Source organism: Haplochromis burtoni, unplaced genomic scaffold (genome assembly GCF_018398535.1).
Source record: "Haplochromis burtoni strain Fernald_Lab_line unplaced genomic scaffold, NCSU_Asbu1 Contig_287, whole genome shotgun sequence".
NCBI lineage: Eukaryota > Metazoa > Chordata > Actinopteri > Cichliformes > Cichlidae > Haplochromis > Haplochromis burtoni.
Window position 1 is genome coordinate 95765 of NW_024582648.1, and position 16190 is coordinate 111954.

The following is a 16190-nucleotide window of genomic DNA, read 5'->3' on the forward strand; positions in this document are numbered from 1 at the left end:
TCAGTAACCATTCCTTTGTTCAATCAAAATGTGTGTCCTTCTCATTTTTGCAATTAATTGCAACAAAACGTAATTAACCATCACCAGCACTGACACTTTGTGACAACCAACCCCATAGCAGGTTTGGTTGTACCTATAGTTATTAATTGGGTTTCAATAAAAATTGTGATTAAAAAAAGAATGTGTAATGTTGTGAGGGGGTTTTCTGCCTTTCAGATAGAGCCATCAATAAGTTTGAACACCACCTAGTGTTCTGTGTATTTAAACTGTGAATTTGAAGCAGTGATAATTATTGTGACTTATTCTACATATGAGCAGTTAGAATTTGCAGTGCTTTGACAATGTAACCTTTATTAAAGCCACAAAAACAAATGAGAACAGATTCCACATTCATGAGTGTATTCTGAAGTTTTGTATCACTGATATCATTAAAACAGCCAGAATCTTTTTAAAATCTTTTTGTGCAGGATTTTTACCACAGGTAATCTACGCAATAGTAAACAAGTCAGTGTAAACATGTCAGAAGAAGAATGAAAGTCTGGATGGATGCTCAGTTATACATGTAAGGAAAGAGATGTATTTTAAAGTTCTAAAGATCTAGCAACCCTGTAACTTACCCAGGTCAATTATGACAAATGTACACCCCTGGACTGGTACAATATTTGTGAGATTATTTTTTTCAGACAACAAATTGGGCTGGCTATTTGTGCATGACTTAACACAAACCATTCCGCCAACCAACAAACAAAAAGATTTGTCATACCTGTGAGAACCAACCCTAAGACCAGTGAGACAACCATCCCCAACTGACCTCTTGTTAAACATTTTAACTTTTCTACCACCACAGCTTGTGAAAAACTGTTTCAAAGCAAAGCTACTGCTTTGAGCTTTTTAATAAGTGTCTATTTTTAATTACTAATATTATGGGATCTTTTAATACCAAAACAAAACAAAAAATAGTCGCACCAATTAAAATTACAAGATACAAGTGCAAATGTGTGATACTGACAGAATTCCATAGTGCTTTCTAATGTGGTAGTAACAAGTAGTGACAACCCCACTACTCTATTTGACAGAAAATGCCCATTTAAAATTATTCAGCTGGTATTTTACAAAACCGAATTATAAAATAATAATATTTATTATTATTATTACAATTTTAGAATGATGTAAATTATTTTTATTTACTTCAGTTACCTTTATTACAAAAAACGTTGTTACTTCCTCTGTTTTTATTTTGAAAATCATCGCCGGAAGTTGTAACTTGCTGTAAATTTACACTGTATTTGATTCATGTTTTGTTAGCTAATCTAGCAAGCAGATGCCGACTGCTTCAACTTATTTTCAGATGAATATATGTGGTAAGGCTTTTGCTTTTCTTACGCCTATTTTACTTATCATATGTTGTAAGCTAAACTTAGGGAATTGGAAAGCTAATGCATTGCGTTTCAATGCATTCATGCTGAATTACCTTCTGTGCTAACCAGCTAACGTAGCTAACGATCGCTAACTGGAGCCTATGGAGAAGCCAGGGGGAACAGCCTTGACGTTAATTTTGACGTCTTTCACAGTGTGGTGAAAGCCGTGTTACTTTCGGCTATTAAATGTGCTCAAGAGGCCAAGAAAATGCATAGCAGCATAGGATATGGGCAATCTGTGGTCGCCCTGCGGATTTTGATCGCTTTACGTTAGCTTATGTTTGCGCTAAGGCCTGTGCCACGGCTGGGCCGTTGATGTAAAGCAAGTTACGGTTCATGACAGTAAATTTATGTGTTGTAACACTTTAATTGGCAGTGATGGAAATTAACCTATACTTCAAATAACTGTACCTCTTACAGAACAATCTTCTGTTATTTGACATGTCTTCGATAATAACTTCACCATCACCGGTCAAAGTGACGTCATTGTATTACAGGTGTGTTAACGTATGATTTGCAATGGTGGCCATTTACATACTTGACGGGAATTTATAGGTCTTTGCTGTACTGTGCTATTGTCTTGAGCCACTACTCATTTCTGTTCAGTTTGCTTGAAAAATGGTGCAGAGATTTAGTTAAACATGTGGAAAAATACAGTATATGAGGTGAAAGCAGAGTTTGTACAATTCTAAAAAGCTTGAAAGTCAACATCTGATATGACCACGTTTATTCTTCAACACAGCCTGAACTCTTAGGCAAGCTTTCTTTTAGGCAAGTCATTTCCTTAAGTAGCCTTTAGGAATAGTTCTATGGAACAGAGCTAACAACCATGTCACCATGCTATTGTATAGTGGATCAAAATCTGACTGTGCTTTTCCTCAATGCAGCCCTAAACCAAGACAGAGTGGTCCACCGTGTTTGACAGATGGTTGTAGATACTTTTTTCTCTCCTGACTTCTCCCATACATTATCTGCCATTTGACACAGAACAGGGCTGTAGACTAGCCTTTTGCCACGGTTGCACTGGTGCGTCTAACTTTTTTTTTTTTTAGGTGGATCAGCACAAAAGAACAGCTTGATAGCTTATGGACTATCCTCCATTGCAGTGCATCATGTTGTCAGCTTTACTGTATCTTATCAGGGAAACTGGTCAAGCCGTTCTCTTCGAAATGTATACACTTTCCCCCTTTTACTTTCAGTAGGCTCTGGCCCGGAGTTGATCGTATGTGGCTCATTATCTGATGCCATCTCCAGACCAGTATTAGACATAACCTGAGAGGATGATGGGTCCGTGTCAGAACACTGGCTATGAATTTCGGACGGATCGGGCCTTAACTTAACGAAGAAGTTATCAAGCGTTCTTTTCATCTTTTCTCATTACCCACAGCTACATCCACTTCTATCGGGCCTAGGCTACTTACCCTTTTCTATCCACCTGCACTTTCAAATGTACACACACACGTAGGCCTACAGGAATATCTGGACCACGGCCAATCAGAGAGGTCCTGCACCCTTGACTATCTCTGATTGGTTTAGACCACGATATGGGCATAATGTGTGTCTGTTGTTGACCACGCAGAGACTTTTTTTTTTATTTATTCGAATGGTTGGTCGCACCGGTGCAACCTAGCCTAACCCAATTTTTTTTTTTAGTCACACCATTAAGAAATTAGGTCGCATGTGCGACCAAATTGGTTGCACTCTAGAGCCCTGCAGAACTTTCAAATTTCGGTTCATCAATCTGTAAGTTCATCACTCAAATTTTTGGTCCATTTCAGGCATAATTTGGCATACCACTGCCTTTTTTCCTCTTTTCCCTTTCCTTAAGAATGGTACTGTTTTTTTGCAATATGTAGTTCAGTTTAGCCCTGTCCCTTCTGTTGCACCCCAGATTTTTAAGGACAGTTTTTTTGTTTCACCTCAAACAAAACAAGATGTCTCCTGGGAACAAATTATGTTTTTGCAACAGGCTGCTTGCAACAAAGTGCCTTAAGATACATTTTAGACAGGTTCTTTGCTGTCTGTTATGTGTAGACACAACACGGGTCATTCCTTTAGTTAGGTGCCTTTTTATGTTTGAATGATTCATAGGTCAGTGTTAAGTGACTTCACAAATAAAACCACATTCTTCTGAAATGGTCATGGACAGTGAATGAAAAAGCCAAAGACCAGTGAAAATCTTTGAAAGACCTTCAGAAAGCCTGGAGAACTATTGCTGGAGACCACTTAAAAAAATAAAAGCAAGTGTAGCTCCATCCTTCTATTTTCATCCACTTATCCAGGGTTGTTGGGGGTTCTGGAGCCTATCCCAACCTGTGATAGGGCTACAGACTGAGTACGCCTTGGATAGGTTGCCAGTCTGTCGCAGGACAGACAGAGAGACAGACAATCATTCACACTCAAATTCACACTATGGACAATTTAGAATTACTAGTTAACCAAACCTAACTGCATGTCTTTGGACTGTAGGGGGAAGCCAGAGTACCCGGAAAGAACTCACACAGATGTGGGGAGAACATGTAAACTCCACTCAGAAACTGCTCAGTGTGACAGCGGTTAGCATTGTTACCTCACAGCAAGAAGGGCCTGAGTTTAAATCTACCATCAGGCCAGGGCCTTTTTGTGTAGTGTTTCCAAAGAAAATATAAACAAATGAGGGGTCACGCAACTCTTTTTCATAGAACTTTGTGTCCTTACCTTGTTTCCCTTTAAGATTGGCGCCTACCACCTACAGCTGAGCCATCAAGCATATATATTATACTAATATATAATACATATTAAAAAAAATTCAATTATAACTCACATTTTCAGTTATTTGTCACAAACACTGATGCTGTCCAGTTTATTTTATTTTTTCAACTGAGACATTTTGGATTATAAAATGAATTTGGGATTATTTATGTATTTAATCTTTTTTCTGAACCAGTGTAGTTAGTTTGATTTGGGTTTCAACAGAGGTCACATATCAGTTAAAATAGTTAAAATGTAAAATAAAATAATTGGCTGTATACTGTCTATCAGGCATCATGTGGCTTAACATAAACTTTGTGTCAGGCCTACCCTATTATACTCTTAATCTATGTCTAATGTGTGATTGCAGCATAAAACAGCTCATACGCCACTCCTACTAAGAAGGGAGGATGGCACACCACCGCACCCCACCTGAGACATCCCAGAGGACGGAGTACCTAGAGGCTGATAATGAATCCGACAGGGACTCTGGTGTTGGGGATGATGCAGGAGAGGATGCTGACAGTTGCCATGAAAGCACAGTAACAGAAGAAGAGAAACTTGAGAAGCACGATGGCGGGGAAGGAAAAAGTGGGGAGGGAGAAGATTTTACAGTCTTTGTTGCCTTTCAAGGAAATATGGATGATGAAGACTTCATTCAGAAACTTGAGACAATCCTCAGAGGGATACCAAACGTGCTTGATATGGGTTAGTTCTATTTCCTTTAATGCTTTTATTTTGAAAAAGTTATTTGTGTTTGACAATTTGCATTTTAAAAAGCTGCTCATTAATAGATGAACAAATGCAAACTTTCAAGTGCTACTGAAAGTTGTTTCTACTGATGTCTGCATTTATATCAGTCTTGAGCAGAATCCACTTGGATCTTTCCATGTTTCTGATTGTAATGTTGACTCTTAGGGGTCTGTTGACACTTGACAATATAAAATGGCATTCTAATGTGATGAATCTTTAACGATCTATGGTACACTGACTTTGATTCTGTCTTGTAAAACAAGTTTTACAAGGATTGCAAATGCAGACATGTTACCATTTGTGTCCTGGTCTTTTCCCCCCCAATAACCAGAAAAAAAATTCCCTTCTGTGCACTGTAATTGCAAGACCACCTCATTAATTATTGCTCCTCTAGGCCCTGAGCGGCTTCAACCACAGCATGTGGAGCCGTGGAACAGTGTGCGGGTTACCTTCAACATTCCTCGGGATGCTGCTGAGCGTCTCCGTCTGTTGGCCCAGAACAACCAGCAGCAGCTCAGAGACCTGGGGATTCTCTCTGTCCAGATAGAAGGTAACGGCACAGTCCTCACGGTTCACTGCACGTCAAAGCAGGATGCATGAGACCATTTTTGTCGATGGCACTTCAATATAAAGCATGCAAACAGGACTTTCTGTACAGATTAAGTTACTTATTGTTTCTGTCCATTGATGTTCAGGGGAAGGTGCCATCAATGTGGCTATGGGACCAAATCGAGGACAAGAAGTCAGGGTGAATGGACCAATGGGTGCACCTGGTCAGATAAGAATGGATGCTGGTTTTCCTGGTCAGCCTGGTCCAGGTATTACTTTACTCAAATGAACACACAGAGTAGCCATAGGAAGTTCTTGAAAATTTGTTTAATATTTATTTTACTAGTTTTTGAATAAATTACAATTTGTATTGGATACTTCGTTTTTGGTTCTTGTTATCCCTAATGTGGTCTTGTTAGTAATTGTGAATTTGTTTTGTTTTCAAAGAAGTATTTACACATTTTTGTATTATTTTTATTTTTGTATTTCATAATGAATAAATATGCTTATATTTCCTCTAGGAGGGGTTCGAATGGCTAATCCATCGATGGTTCCTCCAGGGCCTGGCATGGTAGGTCAGACTATGTTACCAAGTAGTAGTGGACAGATCCACCCTCGACTTCAGAGACCACCTTCACAAACAGGTTCAGGTTTCTTATTTCTCTACATGTTGCATTTTAGGATATGTTGCATTTTATACTGTACTGTAACAGGAAAAATTGCACCTTCCTGACTCACAGATGCGATGGATCCAATGATGTCAGTCCAGCAGCAGCAACAGCTTCAGCACCAACAGGCTGGTCCCCATGGCTCAGGCCCCATGCCTCCTCAAGCTGCCCATCACATGCAGGCTCTACAGGCTGGGAGACCGCTCAATCCTGCTGCACTGCAGCAGCTACAACATCAGCATCACCAGCAGCAACAGGCTCAGCTCTCCCAACTTGGACCTAGACCTCCATTCAACCAATCAGGCCAGATGGCTGCGCCCTCTGGCTGGAATCAGTTGCCTCCTGGTGTCCTCCAACCACCCACAGCCCAAGGAGGCCCTGCCTGGAGAAAGCCCCCACCCCAAGCACAGATGGTTCAACGCCCACCTTCCCTTGCTACAGTTCAGACCCCCAGTCATCCTCCGCCCCCCTACCCAGTTGGCAGCCAGCAGGCTGGGCAGGTATTCGGTGCGATGGGACAGGGACAATTACAGCAACAACAACAACAGGCTGGAATGGGTCAGTTTGCTGCTCCCCAGCCTAAAGGTCAACAGCCTGCCACTGGTGTTGCAGGGCCACCAAGACCCCCTCCACCCCTACCACCAACTACTGGACCACAGGGTAACCTCACTGCCAAATCCCCTGGTTCGTCCTCATCTCCTTTTCAGCAGGGTTCACCAGGGACACCACCTATGATGGCTCAGAGACCTACAACTCCACAGGGCTTCCCCCAGGGTGTAGGTTCACCAGGAAGGGCAGCCCTCAGTCAACAGGGTAACATGCAACAGGCATTCATGGGAATGCCCCAGCATGGACAGCCTGGGGCCCAAGTTCACCCAGGTGAGATGCTTCATAATTATTTATTGTCACACTAAAAACACGTTTTTGGTTATCAGAAAAACATTACGTATTTGGTTCTAAGATGTCTAAAATATCAAAATGTTTTATATATGCAGGTATGCCAAAGCGACCCATAGGCTTTCCAACCCCAAACTTTGTTCAAGGTCAGGTGAGTGCTAGCACTCCAGGAACCCCTGTTGGAGGCCCCGGCCAGCAGCTACAGAGCAGCCAAGCAATGGCTCACACAGGTAAAATGTCTACAACACTGCACACATGTGGGATTTATGTCTTAGGTGCAACACAGTTATCTGCTTTTCTAATACATGGGCGTCTTTTATATAGTTATTTATTTTCTTTTGGCCATTAAACTGTTAAGACAATCAGAATTTTTTACATTTAATAAATATATTTGTATTGTTAGAGCGTATAGTTGCAGAGTTTGTAGTTTAGCATTATTAGATCACTGAGAAACAGCTTAAAATAGTTAATAATGTATAATAATGCAATAATGTATAATAAATAGCAATAAATTCATTATAGGCCTTAACTTTGATTTTGACAAACTTAATAGCGGTCGGCAGGCCATACAGTGCCATTTGTACTAAAATAAAAGGGTTCATTAGAAAAATGGCATCAGTAAGTAGCTCAATCTATTTTCCTTTTTGTTAAGAGTAATGTATTCTGTTTACCCTTGTTAAGACCAAGTCACAATTTGGCTTTTTTTTTTTTTATCAAGTTTTTCATTAAAATATTAGAGTAATGTATTTTAAATTATTTATGCTATGGATCCACCTGTGCCGTTTCTGATAAAGATGAGAATGTATTTGTTAGTGTCAGTGCAACATGCATAAGACTGACACATTGAATAAGAGCACGATCTTAACTCTGCAAAAAGCCAGTGCTCCATTTTGTCAAGCAGGCCTAGAGACCCATCAGCAATCCCGTAGCAACTCGGCAACCTAGGTGGTTGGCATAAGCGATAACACATTTTCCCTAGTAATCAGTGGTTGCCGATTCGTCGCAGACCTGTCTCTAGGCCTTTGTGACTGGGGCTTTAAAGAAAGTGATGAGAATTCACACCAAAATTTAATCGACTCTTCCTTTGGACATGTTTCACTTCTCCAGCAATTCAGATGAAAGATATGGTAGTTTTTGTGTGAACTTCATGTCAAACAAATTAACTACACCTTTCACATAATAGTAGGTGACTTATAGTAGACTAATAGTAACTTATCTCTGGACACTTTATAATCTAATTTAACAAAGCATGGCTCTGTGTGCAGTTAGCAGAAGGCATAATAGCTGATTACCTCACATGAAATCCATTAAGTTATTGTCTTTATGTCCCTCCCCAACCCATTTTGCATTAGGAGCTCAACCATCAGCCTCTACACCAAACTCAATGCAGGGACCACCCCATGCTCCGCCTAATGTTATGGGTGTTCAAAGTAGCATGGCAGGTTCAGCACCTGGTACAACTGCTGGGCCTAGTATGGGCCAGCAACAGCCTGGCCTCCAGACCCAGATGATGGGCCTCCAGCATCAGGCCCAGCCTGTGTCCTCCTCCCCCAGCCAGATGGTTCAAGGCCAGGGTGCAGGTCAGACTGTCCTCTCAAGGCCCATCAATCAAGGGCAGAGAGGAGGGATGACCCCACCCAAGCAGATGATGCCTCAGCAAGGCCAGGGGGTGATGCATGGGCAGGGTCAGATGGTTGGAGGCCAAGGGCACCAGGCCATGCTCCTGCAGCAGCAGCAGCAACAACAACAGCAGCAACAAAACTCAATGATGGAACAAATGGTTGCCAACCAGATGCAAGGCAACAAGCAGGCTTTCGGGGGCAAGATGCCAGCCGGGGTTATGCCTGGGCAGATGATGCGTGGCCCTTCTCCAAATGTACCAGGTAACATGGCTCAGTTCCAGGGTCAGGTTGGCCCACAGCAGATGACTCCACAGCAACAACAACAAATGGCTCAACTTCAGCAGCAGCAAATGCAACAACACCAGCTGCAACAGCAGCTGCAACAGCAACAGCAGCACCAGCAGATGAATCAGCAACAGTCTCAGCAGGTTCCTGTTGCTGGAAATCCTAATCAAGTTATGGGCATGCATGGGCAACAGATGAGACTGCCTTCAGGGCACCCTCTCATTCAACAACAGTTGCAACAGCAGCAGTTACAACAGCAGCAGAAGCAACAACAAGCCATGATGCAACAGCAGCAGCAGCAACAACAACAACAGGCAGCTCAGCAACATCCACATGCCATGGGGGATCCAAACAGTGGGACAGGAGATTTGGGAGTACAACAAATGGTTCCTGATATGCAGGCACAGCAACAGCAAAGCATGATGGGAGGCCCCCAGCACATGCAGATGGGAAATGGGCACTTTCCAGGTCATGGCATGAATTTCAACTCACAGTTTCCAGGTCAGATGCAGATTGCAGGACCTTGTGGACAGCCAGGTGGCTTTCCTGTTAGCAAAGATGTTACACTGACTAGCCCACTGCTGGTCAATCTGCTGCAGAGTGATATTTCAGCCAGCCAATTTGGACCAGGAGGAAAACAAGGAGCAGGTGGGGGAAATCCAGCCAAACCCAAAAAGAAGAAGCCAGCACGCAAGAAGAAGCCCAAAGAGGGAGAAGGTCAACAGCAAGTAGAGGGACTTGGGTAATAATTTGTACTTGTAACAGTTTTTGCCATGGGATGCAATTTATTTTCATCACTCATTGGTTAATTGTCTAATTGTTCAACAATTTCTTTCTCTTCTTAGTAGTCTTGAAGTGGCTGCTGGCATGGAGGATGCTGAACTGCCAAATCTTGGTGGTGAACATGGTATGGGCTTAGACAACGCAGGCCAGAAACACCCTGAATTTGCTAACAGGCCTGGAGGTAAATAGCAACATACATTTCTAGTTATTTTGTGCACATTTAAGTTGCATTCAGTCCAGGGTAAATACCCTAACATTATTTATTTGCAGTAAACTTTTTTACTGCATCTTTAAAAAAAAATTATTTATTTATTTATTTATTTATTTATTTATTTATTTGTGAATCTTTTTATGCTTTTACTTAGGCTTTCCTGGCCAGCCTGGAGATCAGAGAGTATTGCAGCAAGTACCCATGCAATTTATGCAGCAGCAACAACAACCACCATCGCAGCAACAACAAGCAGCAGCAGCAACAACAACCACCATCACAGCAACAACAACAGCAGATGCAGCAGCAGCAGCAACAACAACCACCATCACAGCAACAACAACAACAGATGCAGCACATACAACAACAGCAGATGCAGCAACAACAAATGCAGCATCAGCAGCAGCAAATGCAACAGCAAATACAGCAACAGCAGCAACAGTTGCAGCAGCAGCAACAGTTACAGCAACAGCAGCAACAGTTGCAGCAGCAGCAACAGTTACAGCAACAGCAGCAACAGTTGCAGCAGCAGCAGATGCAACACATGCAACAGATACAAGGTCTCCAGAATGCACAAGGACAGCAGGGAATAACAGGACAGCAGACTACAGGTCAAGGCCAGCCCCAAATGCACCCTCATCAGCTACAGCAGCAACCACAACAGCAACCACACCTGCAACAGCAGGTAATAAAGTTATGTACATTGGTGATAATTTTTGGTATTAGCATAACAATATGTCAGTTCATACTTAGCAGTGAGCCTCATGTTTCTTTCTAGCAACAACAGCAGATGATGATGATGCTGAAGATGCAGCAGGAGCAGGCGAAGAATCGTATGCCCATCCCTCCAGGAGGGCAGCTACCTCCCCGAGGAATGGGCAATCAAACTGAGGTGCAAAGACATCCTGTCTCACAGCAAGGCAACATGCCTGTGATGATCAGCCTTCAAGGACCTGGAGGGGTGCCACCATCACCTGACAAAGCCAGAGGAATGCCCCTGATAGTGAACCCACAGGTGAGGGCCCTGTTGGGACATACATTAACATAGTGCTGAAATTCTCATCTATTTTTTTTTTTAGCATTTAAGTTTGGAGTGCAAAGATGTAATATGAACAATTTGCCTTTGTTTTTCCTCTCTACTTTTTAGCTTGCAGGGGCTGCACGACGAATGTCCCATTCTGATGCAGGACAGGCTCCCCAAGGAACTGGATCTGAAGAAGCCCCTTCAGGTGCCCACTCAAAGCAGGACAGACCTGGTGGCCCAGAAATGGGGGGACAACCAGGAAATGGCACTCAACAGATTGTGGGCAATCAGGCCTCCAACACTCACATGATGAAGCAAGTCCCTGGTTCAGCGCAAATGCCCCAGCATACTGGAGCTAGTCCTCAGCAGCAGTTACCCACTCAACCTCAACAAGGAGGTCCCATGCCTGGTCTTCATTTCCCAAATGTCCCCACAACCTCACAGAGTTCAAGACCTAAAACCCCCAACAGAGCCAGCCCCAGACCATACCACCATCCCCTCACCCCAACCAATCGTCCACCCAGTACTGAACCCTCAGAAATTAACCTTTCACCCGAGAGGCTAAATGCCTCTATTGCAGGGCTTTTTCCTCCCAAAATTAACATTCCTTTGCCTCCAAGGCAGCCAAACCTAAACAGGGGATTTGATCAGCAAGGTCTTAATCCAACAACTCTGAAAGCCATTGGACAGGCACCTCCTAACCTAACTTTACCAGGAAACAACAATGGCAGTGCTGGTGGAAATAACACTAACAACAATCAGCAGGCATTTTCTGCTGGTTCTGGTACTGGGATGGTAGGTGCTAAACAGGACAAACCAGCTGGAGTGCAGGGTAAGAGGGCAAGTCCCAGCAATAGTAGGAGGTCAAGCCCAGCCTCTAGTCGTAAGTCAGCCACCCCGAGTCCAGGAAGACAGAAAGGGGCAAAAATGGCTGTCACTGGCCCTCCACACCAGCAGCAGTTGGTCAGTCCTCAGGGGCAAACAATGATGCTAAGCCCTACCTCAGTACCTCCAAGTCCAGTATCTATGGCTTCACAAGTGACTGGTTCCATGGAGGCGCAGCAGACCCAGAGCAACCTTCATGGAATTCAAGGTAACCCTGCTGATGGAGTCAGGGATAGTCAGGGAATGATAACAGCAGAGCAGCGACAGATACCACAGTCTCAGTCACAGCCACAGCCTTTAAGGGAGTTATCAGCACCCAGAATGACTAGCCCTCGTCTGCCTGCACCTCAGCAGCCTAAAACTGACTTGGAACTGCAGGCTTGCACTGTTGATAGGCAGCTGACGCATTCAGCGCCTGTACAGGAGTCCGAGGTCTCACCTGCTATCAGAGCAGCCCCGACTTCCCTAAACCAGTTACTGGATAACACAGGTGTTCCAAATATGTCCCTGAGAACCGTACAGAGTAGTACTGTTAGGGATGTAATGGGAAAGGACAGTCCTAAGTCTGCTTTTGATCCAGAAAGACCACTTCACAGTAATTCCCAAAGCACAGATGTGGCAGTGTCTGTTGCTAATACTGCAGAAACCGAAGCTAAACTCAAACCTGCTGTCCCAGTCCCTACCAGCAGTCCTAACTTACTGCCTGTTTCAGTTCCTGGTTCACATCCTCCCAATAGCATGAACTCCAATACCACTCCCAGCCTTAATCAAAACCCAGTTTCCAGTCTTGGTGTCATTCCTAGTTCAAATGTAAATGCAACACCTACACACACAGTCAGTACCAACACTAATGCCACCACAAGTGTAAACCCCAGTACAATTGCTTCCAGTCAGATTAGTTCTGCGTCCACAGTTAGTAGTAGTTCGAACTCTAGCTCTGCTGTAAACCCAATTGGTTCGGCTACTAAACCAAGCCCTAGTCCTAAAACTGTGACAAGTGTACACTCAGTCATACAGATCCCTGCCTCTTCTAGCACCATTTCCCCCAACCAGATCACTGTGTTTGTGGCCTCAAACCCTATCACTTCTGCCCCTGCTTCACAGCCGCCCACATCTATGGTTTCAACTATGGTGGCTGTCCCTCACAGGAACATTAGACCTCAGGACATCCGGCAGCAGAGCTCAGCATCCCGACCTCCTCAGTTCATCACAACCACCCCTGTATTTATCAACCCAATTTTCCAGGTCCCAAGTTCATCTGTGGCTCCCAATACTACAGTGGTATCTCAGTCAGTCACCATGGTGGGGTCTATCCAAGTGTCAAATGCAAATATCCAGCTTTCTGCTGCTCCAAGCTCTACCCAGTCCTCAGGGACTAACATGACCAGCAGTCAGCCCACTAGAAATGCTGTTGGACAGCTTCAGATTGCCACTAGTATGTCATCACCGGCCCCAGCACCTCCCCTAGGTCTTCAAAGTAACCCAGCAGCTAACAAAACAGAAAGCCCCGGTGAGGCTATTTCTACTCCAAAATCTCACCCAGTTCCACAGCCATCTCCTCATCCCAACCCTTCAGCATCTCCCTTTCAGCCACCTCTGGCTTCTCCTCTTCCCTGCTCTAGTCCTGGGGCTGTTAACACCGTCCGGAAAAGCCCTGTTTCTTCATCTCCAACTGCCCAGTTAAGAAGTAAGCCTGCACAGGTTGCTGTAGCTGTTTCTGTTACAGCGGACTCCCAGCAAAGTCCTGTGGAAAGGCCTGCACAGGGGCACACAGGGGCTGTGCCACCACAGGTCTTTCATCCTCCTGCTAGTCCAGCCATTCAGATTGAAGCACAAGCCCCCCATACTACTGCTGTTTCCCAAAACACCCTTGCTATATCTGCAGTTTCATCTCCAGTCCCAGTTCCTGGTCAAGTCACTGCTCCTACTCAGATTATAAGCCAGACTCAAGCACATGCACCAGCTTCAGTCTCAACCCCAATGCAAGCTGTAACATCTCAAGCTCCTGTTGTGGCTGTAGTTGGTACTCCCACTGGTGTTTCTTCTTCAGCTGTGCTCTCCACAGTTCCTCTTGTGCAAAGTCCAGTACCGTCCATTATTCCAACCCTTGCCACACCTGGACCTGTTCAGGAGGGTTCCCAGACCACATCCTCTCCAGCTGCTAACCCAAGCGGAGTTCCAGCAGGCCAGTCTGACCCTGCAACAGCTGTGGAGCCCTCCATCCCAACAGCTGGAGCAGCTGCTGAAACCACTCAGACCACAGCAGGTAAACGTGCAGCCGTGAGCTACATTAATTTTTGAAGCTGATGAGCACCTTAATGCACTACATGTCAGTCATGTGCTTAGGTCCACTTATTGTATGTTACAAAAAACGTGTATAATGCTAGCTTATGTATGAAGTATTGTTTAATGTTTATGTCTTTTTCGATAGAGAAAGGCTGTTTCTCTGTGCAAATATTCTGGCAACTGATTCCCATAGTGGGAAGAATCCACTGCTTAGCTCCCTATATACAATTACATAGCTATATCATATCATATGTGCCCATATGTGAACAGTTAGTGGTGTGTATTTTAATGTGTTATTTATTTAGATATGTCAATTGAACTGTTTTATTCTTTCACCTCCCAGCACCTATTCAACAAGAAGCTCCACAGTCACAGGAACCTACTGCTACCGAGAAGACCGGTTAGTGTTGTCATCCTTGTTTTTGAGCTGTTAAAATACTTCTCTCTCAAATAGAATATAAGCAATTGGAATTTAAATTGCACATGAATAATTCCTGTTTTTGTTTTGTTCAGGTGAAGAGGCTTCGACCGGTTCTGAACAGGGGTAAGATCATGTTCTTTGTTATGGTTTGTTAATTGCTGTGTAATGTGTCACGGGCTAGGGTTTTTAAGGTGTCCCTTACTGCTGATCTTTGAAAAAGCTGGCCTAATCTTAAGATTGATGCTTTTGAAGAAGAAATGCTTAGACATTTCAAGCCTCACTGAAACTCAGGGAGTTCATTTGCTTGGCCACGGAGGGATACATGGTGAAATCAATGAGCCAAGTGGCCCCAGCAATGGGTACGTATGATAAGCATGCAACAATATAATTATATTAATGCATGTCAAAAGGTTGAACAATGAGCAGCCCATCACAGAACAAATTGCAGCTCTCCCGCTGACCTTTATGGCCATGTTTCTTTTCCTGGGGATTGTCGTGTTGTGGTGGGGGGAAGTGAAGCCATGTTTTGTTCAGCACAGTGTATAGTTTACCGCTGTTTTTCCACTTCTATCACAGATGGGCAAAGAAAAGAAAGGCGCCCATCAACTTAGTCTCAAGGTATGTATTTTAACACGTTTGTGCTGAAAAGACACAAGCAGTGATCATGTCAGCGTAGTGGATGCTGTCGGGATGAAGATGGACAGTATCTGTGGTAGACGAGGAAAAACAGCAGAGTCCTGATTGGTATTATATCTTTCTCTGACTAGAGCAGAGTTAACTCACACCGTTGTATGTTTGGTAACACTTTCTTGTGTTGTTCTCCTTTTCTTTTCCATTTTTTCCCCTTTTCTATCTTGTTCTCCCAGAGCTGCTGTGGAGAAGCCCAAAGGGCCAAGCAGGCGCAGCTCCCGGGCTGAGAAAGAGGTGGAGGAGGAGCCAGTAGCAGACAGCAGCCTTAGGAAGAGATCGGCCAGGCCTGCAACCAGTGCTGCTGTGAAAGGTAATTAAAAAAGACACAGTATCAATCACTATATCCAAGCTGTGCCTGCTACCATTTCCCCGACACAAATGCATGTCTTCTCTTTGACAGAAGCTGGAGCGAGCCCCACGCAGGCCAAGAGAAGGAAGTCTAAGTAGGCACGACTACAGTTGTGTTTACCTGTGAAATGTACTGTAAATGTTTTTGTTTCCCCGCTGTGAATCACTTGATAATGGTTTCTCTGAGCAGGATTATAAATTTTTACTAGAGGAAGAGACCTGTGTACAGATTGTTTTAAAAGGAATCATGCTATTGTCGTGTCCACGTGAGATTGTAGTTAGGTGTGCATACAGTTTGTGTGAATGTGCTTTTTATATGAAATGCTGGATTAATCATGTGAAGATAGATGGTGCAGCTTGTCATGACGGTATAATGTAAAACAAATAAAATTTTCTACCGCTTTTTTTCTGTGGAAATGAGTCATTTGATCTGTGTGTTGCCCTTAATTCACTCTTTAGTTGCTTTAAACAGGAATGTCAGACTTTGAGTTTAAGCGGGCCAGACCAGTAAAACTATATAGAGATTGACAGACCACGTGACTTTCGCGCATTGCTTTGTGGGTACCTGTGGCAGAAATTTAAAAAAACACTGCATCAAGCGCTAATCATTAATTCTCCGGTTT

At 43.7% G+C, this 16190-nt stretch overlaps 1 protein-coding gene across 1 annotated transcript; it reads left to right on the plus strand.

The window, feature by feature from the left end:
• Positions 1–1239: 1239 nt before the first annotated feature.
• On the plus strand, positions 1240–15973 carry ncoa6 (nuclear receptor coactivator 6). The gene is made up of 18 exons (XM_042227877.1): positions 1240–1361; positions 4519–4856; positions 5296–5451; positions 5597–5719; positions 5972–6094; positions 6191–6997; positions 7114–7245; positions 8368–9664; positions 9768–9886; positions 10071–10149; positions 10181–10598; positions 10692–10928; positions 11061–14088; positions 14452–14508; positions 14622–14652; positions 15106–15147; positions 15396–15529; positions 15620–15973. The coding sequence occupies exons 2-18, from the start codon at positions 4559–4561 to the stop codon at positions 15664–15666; spliced, it is 7128 nt and encodes a 2375-aa protein (XP_042083811.1). The 5' UTR covers positions 1240–1361; positions 4519–4558; the 3' UTR covers positions 15667–15973.
• Positions 15974–16190: the final 217 nt, after the last annotated feature.